Source organism: Mixophyes fleayi, chromosome 10 (genome assembly GCF_038048845.1).
Source record: "Mixophyes fleayi isolate aMixFle1 chromosome 10, aMixFle1.hap1, whole genome shotgun sequence".
NCBI lineage: Eukaryota > Metazoa > Chordata > Amphibia > Anura > Limnodynastidae > Mixophyes > Mixophyes fleayi.
In genome coordinates this window covers 27405751-27417918 of record NC_134411.1, presented here as the reverse complement: position 1 = coordinate 27417918, position 12168 = coordinate 27405751, and the positions used below count along the sequence as shown (strand labels likewise).

At 39.2% G+C, this 12168-nt stretch overlaps 1 protein-coding gene and 1 long non-coding RNA gene across 2 annotated transcripts in view; both read left to right on the top strand.

Moving 5' to 3' along the window:
• Nucleotides 1–6383, top strand: part of LOC142104140 (hatching enzyme 1.2-like) — an 18016-nt gene extending 11633 nt beyond the window's left edge. Inside the window, exons 5-10 of the mRNA XM_075188644.1 lie at nucleotides 1–7; nucleotides 2279–2467; nucleotides 2810–2887; nucleotides 4094–4221; nucleotides 4340–4455; nucleotides 6111–6383. The exon at nucleotides 1–7 is cut by the window's left edge and continues 111 nt beyond it. Of these exons, the coding sequence (XP_075044745.1) occupies nucleotides 1–7; nucleotides 2279–2467; nucleotides 2810–2887; nucleotides 4094–4221; nucleotides 4340–4455; nucleotides 6111–6383 (791 nt within the window). The remainder of the gene's footprint in view (nucleotides 8–2278; nucleotides 2468–2809; nucleotides 2888–4093; nucleotides 4222–4339; nucleotides 4456–6110) is intronic.
• An 817-nt stretch (nucleotides 6384–7200) lies between these two features.
• On the top strand, nucleotides 7201–8605 carry LOC142103437 (uncharacterized). The gene is made up of 3 exons (XR_012679352.1): nucleotides 7201–7403; nucleotides 7730–7952; nucleotides 8463–8605. It is a non-coding gene; the product is annotated as an uncharacterized LOC142103437 (long non-coding RNA).
• Nucleotides 8606–12168: the final 3563 nt, after the last annotated feature.

Sequence of the window (12168 nt, the reverse complement as noted above, 5' to 3'; positions counted from 1 at the left end):
TCGATGGGTAAGAGCGCCATATTATGGCTTACAGACTTGATTGATTTACAATTCTAGCACATTTATTTTTAAAATAAATTATAATTATTGATGTATGTCATATAATTACTGACTGCACTTGATTTCTGGGGCAGTCTGGTTTGAGGAGTGTTTGCCAAAATTACTAGTTTATGTTTCTAGATCTGGAATTCTAGATTTAGTTTCACTCTTGATGGAACATTTTACAAAGTGCGGTGTTGTAAAACCAACGGTATTTTGGTGTATTTTGTGGTGGTTTTAAATCTGGAAAAATCGCTTGAAACCCGAAACAAATCCACCGTTTTGCAAAGCACCACATTACTGTCCCAATTTTTTCCATGATCAAAATACAAACGATGGCCAACACGCCGGAAATCCACGAAAAGCGCACCAATCAAATGAGATGGCAATATAAAGTTAGGTACACACTACAGGATTTTCGCCTGATTATCGTGCCAATCACACAATAAACAACTGTTAGGTTATTGCATTAATGTGTACGCTCCCATGATCATGTTTTATTGTACCAAAGCACATTGTCTCAATTTATTTGATTTTATAAACTGACTAAAAATCACCAAGTATAAATCACCAAAAAAGTATATATGCACTTACAACCAACAGTGTAGGCAGATCTCCATAGAGTTTACAGTCACAATCTTTTCAGCAGATGGTTATAACAGATGAGGAGCACAGATTATTATTATTATTTATTTATAAGGTGCCACAGATTCCGTAGCGCCGGATACAGAAGCAAGTAACAAATAGATGAGGTAATACATGTCAGCAGCAATGATGAGTGTGGGTAATGCTATGGGGACTCACACAGAGTACAGCAAAAGATGTGACCCCGCGAGGGTAGGGGTGGTGAGAGACAGTAGGACCAACTAGGAGAAAAAAATTTAGATGGAAGATGAGGAAGAAGAGGTGATTGCTATAGAAGAGGTGGTAGGATAGGTGAGCTTGAAAAGGTGAGTTTTGAGTGAGCGTCTGAAGGATTGAAGGTTGGGGGAGAGTCGAGTCAGACGGGGTAGGGAGTTCCAAAGTTTGGGGGTAGAATGGCAGAAGTCTTGGAGGTGAGCATGGAAGGAGGTAATGAGGGGTGAATGGAGGCGGAGGTCAGAAGCGGAGCGGAGTGGACGGGTAGGTATGGACCTCGAGACAAGGTCATAGATGTTAGGGGGAGAAGTATTGATAAGGGCTTTGTAAGTAAGGGTAAGGAGCTTGAACTGAATTCTGAAACGGATAGGGAGCCAATGAAGGGATTTACGCAGAGGAGAAGAAGAAGAGGTGCGGTGGGAGAAGAAGATGAGCCTAGCTGCAGCATTCTGTATGGATTGAAGGTCAGAAGTGCGAGAGTGAGGAAGATCTGAAGGTAATTTGTGCAAAATTGTGCAAGTGTGTACATATAATTCGGCATACTGATTCAGTCATTGGTAAAATCGTTAAAGATATCTCATCGGAAGAAACTTTCTGTGGGTTTGCTAATCTGACTACCCTCATCTAGCCCTTCCCAATCACACTCATCCTGACATTCTTGTCCCTCTTCCTGCCCAAGCTGCCTATTCTCCACTTTCCTCTCTCTCTCCATTTCACTAACAACACAGACAACACTTCACACAGAAAAAAATTAAGACAAAACAAAATAGACAAACAACACTGACATTTACACACAAAAACACACACAGGACTTACATCAAAATAAACAGCAAACAAGGCAAACAGAACAATAAAGATCAAGACTACAAACAAGAACAAGACATCTGTCAATAATCATAAATTAGAACTCTACTCACTTTCAAACACCTGTCAACCCCTCCTCTCCTAACAACTAGCTCCTCGTACCCATGTGAAAGATAGTGAGGAAGTGGCCCATCCAGATTTTTGTAAATATAATGTGTGCTTTTTTTTTAAGGCCCAATGAAATCCACCTATGCAAAGAATGCATTATTCAAAACACGGTGGATTGGGCCTGTTGAAACCACTACTATGGGTGGTGGTTTGAGATTTCACCCTCCAAAATAATGGATAGAAGTTATAGAGACTTTGAACTTAAAATCTGTCATGTGCGTCGATTTTCAAAAACCACACACAAAACCGCACTTTGGAAAATGACCTCCGTTGATGTCAGTCTATTTTTAGTACCCTCTCCATCCCTCTCTATCACACTCTCTCTTTCCCTCTATAGATTTCTCTCTAGTTTTTCTCTATCAATAGATATAGAAGAGAAAGACCACTCATGATACAAGTGCTCCTTCAGATGCTGGTCCTATCTGGGCAGGATTGGAGGGCCCCAAGACCTCTCCCTACTGAACCGCGGCTGTATATACAAAGGGATTGTACAGCATGAACTCAATCACGTACTGGGGTTTGTCCATGAACACACAAGGAGTGACCGTGATACCTATGTGGACATTGACTGGCCACATATTCCGGACGGTAACTTGAAGTGGATCTTACACACATACAATTACAAATTAAACAGATATCTTAACAGACAACATATAAGTAATATATATACATTTACTATACATTGCCCTCTTGTCAATACGTTAAATACAACTAGCAGGTGTCACTGTTTAATACCCACACATGAATAAAATTATCTGTCTCCTCAATTCTACCACTGTATTACAACATTTGATTATGTGTCGTTTGAGCTAAATAATCCTTTTAAACCTCTCTACTAGATTGATGTCCAACTTCAACGTTCTTATATATTTCATATGTTCCGAAATGTATTTATTTATTTGTTTACACTCCAATATATGTAATATGCAGCCTACAAAAGCAACTTTGAGAAGTCCCAGCCAAACACCAACAACCTAGGCTTGCAGTATGATTACACGTCTGTGATGCATTATGGGAGGTAAGTGGACACCAGTGAAACATTATATAGTCATAGATTTTTTTTTTGTGTGAAAAGATTAAAATGAATACAGCTACAAACTTAAAAAAAAAATATTTATTTGTTCTTTATTTGAAACAATGCTCACTTTATGCTGTATTATGCTACAGATTACACTGTAAAAAGATTTTTCTTTCTGATGTCATGCTGCAAGTGGGTGGAAGCTCTTTATTTAGTACATAATGCCAGACAAAGTTGGAATTGAGGGAGTCAGTGCTTCTAATGCAGTAGGTAACTACTGGTGGTAACTCTCACTGACAATAATATTTAAATCAGTGACAATTCTTGACCAAGGGGCCCATGTGAAGTTGTCAGCCCAGGGCAAATACCTGTATCTTATGCAACACCACAGAGTTCCCGTATGATAGGGGATCCAGCATCCTCTATCCCCTATCCAGAATGCATGTTGTAGCATGGATATACAACTGTCATCTCTAGTAATCAGGACTAGCCCTGTAGCTGGAACAAGAGATACGGAAGAAAAACAAGTACCTTTGAGATTCCCAAAGCTTGAATTGGACGTGGCTACGTGAGCTTGAGTTTGGCGCGCCCTTACTGTACATTGACTACAGTCAAACACCCCTTTCCCGTTCCCTCCCAGTAGCAGTAAGCTGTAGTAAGAGTTCTTTGCATAGAAAGATGAATTGAACTCTGCTGCGTTTAGTTGCTTATTGTCCAGTTCTGGGCAGATCAAATTGTGGATTATACGCACAAAAACGGTATTTACGTTCATTGATGAATCAGGCCCCTTGTGTAGATCCTGGCACCTTAGTAAACCATGGCGCTGCCTAATTTGGGCTGAAATAAATTGTGTGGAACATTAATTATTTATTTTAATACCTATTTGATTTTAATAATAATCATCAGATGTATAATAAACTTTTATGCTTTTATGTGAGCAAGTATATATTGTTTGTATCTTACTTTTCACTTAATATTGTTGTCCGGGGCCGGTTTTATTGGTTTCTAATCATGATTTGATCCCAATAATGACAGGAAGTCTGATCTATTGTTGACCCATATGATACATTCTTTTTTTTCTTATTTTAGTCCTAGTCTTTCCATACTGTCTGTTATATTTATAAAGAATGACATCATTGGTAAAGAACGGGTTCTACTTTAAGGTGCCCATAATAACTGTACCCGTTTTCTTTTACCCTCTGCTAGATATGCCTTCACCAATGCTCCTGGACAGGCCACCATACTGCCAAAGCCTGATCCCACTGTCCCAATAGGCCAGAGATATGGATTGAGCAGTCTGGACCTTATGAAGATAAATCGTCTCTATCAGTGTGGTGAGGAACAGCTTCCTGAGGAATACTCACTGTAAAAACATCCAAAACACAATTTCATGCACCTGAATAATTTGCTTGATCTCAGGTCTCTGTAGTAAGTAATCTCTCATTTATTTAGATGTCTGCAGTTCTCTTCTATGTGAGCCTTCTGGATCTTTACATTCTGGATATACAAACTCAGCTTCCCTGACTAGATCCAACTGTGTGTGGCTTATTCGTATACCGGAAAACAAGGTATTGTATAGACTATGGTTAGGCTTGGAGTTAGGTCTCCAGCACTTGAGGAACTACAAGTCACAGACAGGCAGTGTATGCTGGGTTCTTTAGTTCCACTGCATTTGGGAAGTCACAGGTTGTTTAAGCCTGTTAGATAAGATGAGGTAAGACTGTGATAAATTGTTTCCAACAATATAAGTAGTTTAGCGGGTCATACAGGGCAGGTATTCTGCAGTTATATAAGTAACAAAATACCCATTGTTTCTAGGCTCACAAAAAAAAACCAAAATATGCTCTGGTTTAATCCATTCATCCACAACCATGACCCTCCCAGCCCTGCTCACATTTTGTTAATTCCTACTACAGAAAATTGTGACTGTGTTGCTGAAAGCAGGAGTAGAAGTACCACGGCCCCACAACCAAATTCTTCACATTCATAGTCGCTCCTACTATGCTCATTTGCATGGTATAGGAACTGCATGCTGAAAGTTTTTTCCAGGTACCTCCTTGCAAAGCTATAGGAAGCTGCAAGCATTTAAAACTTGCAGCTTCCCTATTGGTCCTCCCTCTCCCACCTACTTCATTGGCCAAGTATTGGCGGTACTATACTACAGTAATGGTGGGAAGGGAATTTTCATGTGTGATACAAACAGTTTGACATTAATTAATAATTTGACCATTAACAAGTACTATTCCATTGCTGTCTATGGACATTACGTCCTATTTATTCCTTAAGGGTTAGAATGGAATGGCTCCCTTTCATATAAATATAATAAAACAGCATTCCTGGTGAAAAAGTTGCTCTACCCACCCCTCCACCCACAGGAACCTCCATGCAACTGTTTGTCTTAGAGATCTGAAGCCAAAAGCCAAGGGCAGTGTAATGCAGCAGACAATGGTGCTACCAAGTTGACCAATAAGAATCTTCAAACACAGAGTTTACAGCATACTTACCTACTTTCTTCAGCTCCCTTCCGGGAGCCAGCCAGTGGAGGGGGGCGTGAAGGGGCGGGGTGGCCGAAATCGCGTCATTTCGGCCCCGCCCCCTGTGACGTCATGACGCAAATTGCGTCATTTGACAGCGGGGGCGGGGCCAAACGCCGCGATTCACCGGGAATCGCGGCGTTTGGGATCTAATTCTGCCCACTTCACTAGGAAGTGGGGCACTTCCTAGTGAAGTGGGCAGAATTCGGGAGATTGCCACACTCGCCCGGGAGTCCGGGAGACTCTCACAAAATGCGGGAGTCTCCCGGACATTCCGGGAGAGTTGGCAAGTATGGTTTACAGCTTTCTATTGGTCCTCCCACTCAATGGCAATTTAACAAATTTTACCCCCGTTATAATACAGAAACAGAGGAGTTCCAGGAAAACTGTTTCAGCTGCAGCTTTAAGATTAATAAAAGAGTTTAACTATATGAAATAGGTTGCTAAAAATAAAAAATATATGTATGTGCACTTTTTAAATGACCTAGAGCATTGTGCTGGATAATCAAGGCCTGAGCCCCATAAGCTAGGACCTAGCAGCTTAAAGGCTTAATATAGCTAAATATTAGAGGTTACCGATCCCCGTTAATGCAGCATCCCTTAGTTGACTGTGTTGACTGTGACTTTGATATGAAACAATTGCTTTAATTGCTGTTTAGTTTAATTTGAGATTTCCTTTGTCCTTGTAGGTGTTCCTGCAGTTTCATTCATTTGAAACCTCTCCAAGCTGCTTCTCTGACTATGTGAAGGTTTATGATGGAGCCAGCAAGACATTACCTCTACTATTTAATACTACTTGTAGGACAAGAGAGCTCCCCCCAGTGGTCTCCACAGGAAGCATAATGTTAGTGGAATTTGCAAGCAAAGAATACACAAGTTTCACAGCTTCCTACCACACAGGTAGAGCTTCAGAGATACAGTATCCTTTGAATAGAGGAAACACACACACATGTCATTTCTAATACACCATAAATGACAATGCGACCCAAAGCCAACATGCTGGAAGGTTTAATATCATTTTATATAGAGCAAGTTTATCTGACACTGGGTGCAATATGTATTGATTAGAGTATAAGAGGGAATTTGGGGTGGTAGCCCTAAGGCTAGGCCTATTCTGTCTCCAGCTAAACTTAGTGGGTGTAGGTACATCCTTAATAAGATATTATTATTATTATTATTATTATTATTATTATTATTATTATGTTGTTGTTGTTATTTGTAATGTGCAAACATATTACAAAGCTCTGTACACTGAGTGGACCATGATATAAATAAATGACATACAATGACATGAAACAAAATATATAGATAAGATATAAATGTACTTGGTCTTATTTCCTGACTGGAGGTTGCTTATTGCAAAATACTTGTTGCATACATTTATGCAGAGTTGGGTTAGAGGCTTGATGGGTCTCCTAATAATGTAAACTCATTGGGGGGTATTCAATTGTCAGCGGAAACGCGAAAATCTTGCGGTCCGTGCACTGTTACCGTTATTATGGTAATAGTGCGCAGAAAAAACGTTACTACGGTAATTTTCTCGCTGGATTTCAGCTCGCAGCTTCCTGAGCCTTATTAAGGATGTGGTAGTTTTTACGCGGCGCGGAAAACAAACAATTGAATATGCCCCATTTAGTGCACAGTGGATAAAAAAGAATTCTGAGCAGTTCAGTGATGTATGATACATAGATATCTCATGCAGTGTGTTGGCTGAAAGCCTGAGTGTCACACCAGGCAGATTATCATGTTAGTTCATCGCTGAATGTGTGAAGCAATGAGACCAGGACATTACCATTCGTTGTGGCCATCTATTAAGTGCTTTAATTTGTTCCAGTTAATCTTTTTATCTATTTATCTTTTAAGTGGTATGTGGTGACACAATAACAGCTATAAGCGGAACCATTACATCTCCAGGATTTCCCACCAAGTACCTGCCGTTCACTGACTGCACATGGTCCATTGTGGCTACTCCTGGGTACAGGGTAAGTGAAATCGAAATTTACTGTGTACTAAATGTACATTTGTCTATCGGTTTTATTACTGTTTTGAAGCCCCTACTTTACTCCAGGATGGGAAATTTTACTTGGTACACCACCAAATATGTTAGTGTGCAGTATGAGATAATCAATAAAACTTGTGGAACATCAGACCTTATAATTTTGCTCACAGTCAGACATTGTGGCATCCATACCCATGTACCAGGTAATCTACCTTCTGCTTTCCTTGTTGTTTTGTGTTTTTACTTTGTAGAGCATTTTAATTTTTTTTTCTTCTTCAAAATACCTTTCTTTTATTGCGCCCTCTGCAGGTGAAGCTCAATTTTGCCTCCTTTGCCCTGGAGTCCTCCCGTAACTGTATCTATGATTACCTGTCCATCATGGATGGTTCTCGATCTGGCTCCTCAGTGTCAGACAAGTTTTGTGGTGTTAACAAGATGCCATCTGTGTTGTCCAGTGGGAGCTGGATGCTGCTGAAATTCCACACGGACAAATCTGTGCAGAGTACTGGGTTCCAGATCAAGTACAGCAGAGGTGAGTCTGTAAATAGACAATGGGTTAGAACCTTCAGGTGTAAATCCTCAATCCCTTGATTTTAAGGTTGATGGTCCGCATAAATCCATTATTTCCTCTTATCCCTTTATCACTGCATATTACATGAGTTGCATTATTTCCACTTCAACATATTAAACAAAACAAGAGAACATTTTGAGCTTGGAGGGAGGGGTTGTCTCCCCCCCCCCCAAACATATTATTTGTTATTCTGTCTAACATGGATGTCTTTATGGTCTGTTGCCTTGAATCATTTGCAAAGTATGATAGACAGTAGGGTCATGTTATAACATGACAAAGTATTGTATATATTATATAAAGTAGTAGAGTCAAACATCCATCTAACTCATATAGTCTTTATGTTAATACATAGGCAACAGCAAATTAAGGAATAGGAAGACTAAGTTACTGGCATATGTATGCAATATTATAATGAATAAACAGTGGTTCCAAAAGCTTGCAATCTCTAAAAGGTTTGTTTTTTTTCTGTAGTGCTCTGATCCACAAGACGTTCAAGGATGAAGATTTTTGGATGTGACCTTGCATCACATTGATTTCAATTCACGCATTGGGAGAAAATCAATTATATTATTTTATTTCGTAATAAAATCACATTACTTTTGGTGGCTCTTCAATGTTGGTGATACAAGTTGTTTTTGTTGTCCTTTATCAGTAGTCTTTGTGTCTGTCTATGCAAGTGTGTGTCTTTCTGTCTAGCTTATTAACTACATTTGTGTTATCAGTAAAATGGGCATTATACAGTTATTTTATGTAGAGAATTAGGATGAAAATCTATGCATACATTTAAGGTGAAAGCAGAAAATATACCCAGTAAGGCTGGGTACACACTACAAGGATTTCATGTGCTTTGGGAGGACAATCGTTCACCGTTTGTGTACTCACTAATGCGATTTCGGATCGAATAGTTGTTTATCGTCCGATTGACCCAATAATGGGCTGAAAATACTGTAGTGTGTACCTAGATTAACCAAATAAAACCCGGTGGCCCACTTGCATATCTTAAACAAACTATACATCTGGATTAGATAGAACGATACCTCTGCTACAAAGTAGGTGAAGTAGGTCTACAAAACAACCAGTGTTTTGAAGGTAAGAAAACAAGACTAGCCTAATGTCCCTTTGGCACCGATGATCGGCTGTGCCTTAAGTGGCATTGCCACTTTCTAACGCTATTCGGGCTTAACTGGTTCCTTCTGGCTTGAGAGGCTGCAATGTCATGAATATTGGTTCAGTCCACAAATGACTGTCTCTACTTTATCACAGTGAACAATAATGTGCTGACATAGGACAAAAAGGAAAAATTCCAAAGCATAGCATGCCAGTTGTTTACTGTTAAAACTTGCTTCGATATCATTAGCATTGCTATTATGTGTGAATTCACAAACATGAGCATTAGCAGACTGCGGCACCATCAATCTAAATATGGCCTCTGCAAATGGATGCAAGATAATTAATTTCAGCCATCCTAAGCAGATATTTAAATATATCAGCTTCAGTTATTACATGTTAATTATTCTGCTCAGTAATACATAGGATTTGATATATTTTGTATTCTAATAGTGGGTTTACTTTAAAGAATACTGCTGTTTTCAGAAAACTATCTTCTACTACAATGCCTACTAATGCTAATACAGAAAATGGACTTTTGGACAAGGGTGATCCATACTGACCAACTGACTATACTGGGGGCATTGATGAAAGCAATTCAAGGAGCCAAAAGCAATTCAAGGAGTGCGCTTATGATCTGGTTTTTGGGAGATAGCTCCACAGACTGCCAATATCCCTAGGTTTGCAGGGGAGTGGAAAATGGCAAGAGGTGGACAGTACAAAAGTGTAAATATCACATCAAAAGCCCCTTCTTTCATTACAAAACTTGACAGTTTTCCACCTAAAATACTACTCAGTTTAGCCTTAATTTAAGTTAATCATAAGATTGAGGGCATATCGCGACTGTTTTTATTACATGTGGCAGTTTTTTGTTTTGAAACATTTGCGCAGAAAGGAACTCGCCTAAAAACGTCATCCCTTCGTCTGCAAAACAAGACACATTTATTTTGTCCAGCTCCTCCCATACCAGTGTCAACGTCTGCTCCTCCGATACTTGTTCATGCCTAGCGCTTATTCATACCTCTGTTCTATTAATAAAAACTAAATAAGTGGCAAAGATTGGCGTGACCCTTTTAAAAAGCCAAATGGAGCCGAGATTCTAAAACGTGAACATAAACATTGCTGGGGGAGGGATGTGAAGGAAACCCGATTTTAAATTAAGGACGAGTTTGCTTTTGGTAACAGAATGTAATTCCTAGCGCATCGCCTGTTGGTTTGACACAGTGTACGAAATAAAAATGTGAGTCAGTCTCTATATGGTGAAGGGGTAAATTTATCACAATCAGTAAAGGTGGATGACAATACAAGATAACAGAATGCTGAAAATATAGTAATACAACAATATGGCAAAAGTACTTTTGCCAAGGAAATGTAACAAAAATGATATACACATAAGTTAAGTACAAAGAAGCATCTTGCCTGGAGGTCGACACAGGCAAAGCTGCTTGGCGTTATGAATGATGACAATGATGGGAAGAGTTTGTATGTCCGGGGTGTTTTTGTTTGATTTTTTTTCCACTAGGTTGGTTCTATTTATTATTGGGATTCTTTTCTGCACCGTTCATTTCCCATCTTTTCTCTTCAGAGTTTCTGTAGGGGTTGACATTCCTCTTGAGAACAGCTGCAATCATGATCTCATTTTATTTATTGCACCTAGATCCATTTTTAGTGCCAGACATTTCTTTTGCTTAGGTTGTTTGGCAGTGTGAATGATGACAATGATGGCCATTTTTTTTTTTAAATAGATTTGAGAAAGTTCCTATACCCGGAGTGAGTTTGGTTAGATACAATATCCAAGAAAGCACGATCACCGATTCTGTATTGGTGTTGGCTCCAGTCGCGACTGATAGTCTGTGACGATAAGTAAATCAGGTATGCAGACTGCAAATGGATATCTTTAGCAGTATCTAGTGACAGTTAGTAAGTCGCTTACAGATGTAGTTGCTGGCGGAACCGCTTGCTTTTTACTGCAGATCTGGGTGGTTGCTGCGGCTATCACGTCTTTCTGGAGTCTCGGGGAGGAGGCGTGGATTTGCTTGCCTCTGCTACATCCTGTTCCTAGTGGGCAGTTTGAATAAAGTTAAAAGATGAATTAAAGCTTTCTTTTAAAGATTCTTTTTTGTAACTCTTAGGATAGTAGTAGTGCTAATAGAATTAGGCACTAAGGTCCGTATCCACAGATAGTACCAGATGGGCTGGCAGTATGAAGGGAAAATTGTAAAAATCACGAGTTTGTTTTTTCCTACCGCAAATTATCCCTACATATTAGCTTATGGTGGCCTAAACCCTTAGTTAGGCCCTCATAATATGCACTATACAATTTCACAATGAGTTCAATACACATATTTTTGCAACATTTTTTTATATTTGATGATTGGTTAAAGACATTGCCACTTCATCACTGTTACTTTTTAAGTATTCACTCTTGACTTGAGGAATGGGTCATGCCCTCCAACATGTAATGCCTCATGCTTTCACAAATAGAAACGCTCCTTGGGGTATATTTACTAAACTATGAGTTTGGGTTTGAAAAAGTGTAGATGTTGCCTATAGCAACCAATCAGATTCTAGTGAGCATTTATTTAGTACATTCTACAAAATTACAGCTAGAATCTGATTGTTTGCTATAGGCAACATCTACACTTTTTGAAGCCCGCAGTTTAGTAAATGTACCCCCTTGAGGTACAGGTGTAGACAGTATACATGTATTTACTATTCATGTTTTCTATTAAATCAAATGTTTGATTAAATGTTTTCTATTTAATCAAACATATGGTTCTAACAGCGGTACAGCACACTCGTTTTTCCAAAATCACTTAAATAAAAATAGTCTCATGTTGAAGTTCTGGTGACAGATTACAGGTAATTTTTCCATTACAGTTTTATAATAGCCCCTGTGTGTCATCTAGTGTCATTGTGACAGAACTGCAGCCTACAAAACTTTTCAATAGTAAAGTACTATCCAGAGCAATCTGTAAGGTTAGAGTAAAATGACCCAAAAAGACAAGGATGATTAAAAACTACTTCTTATAAGGGCACCTTTCAGCAGGGAATCCCCTCTTTTCACTCA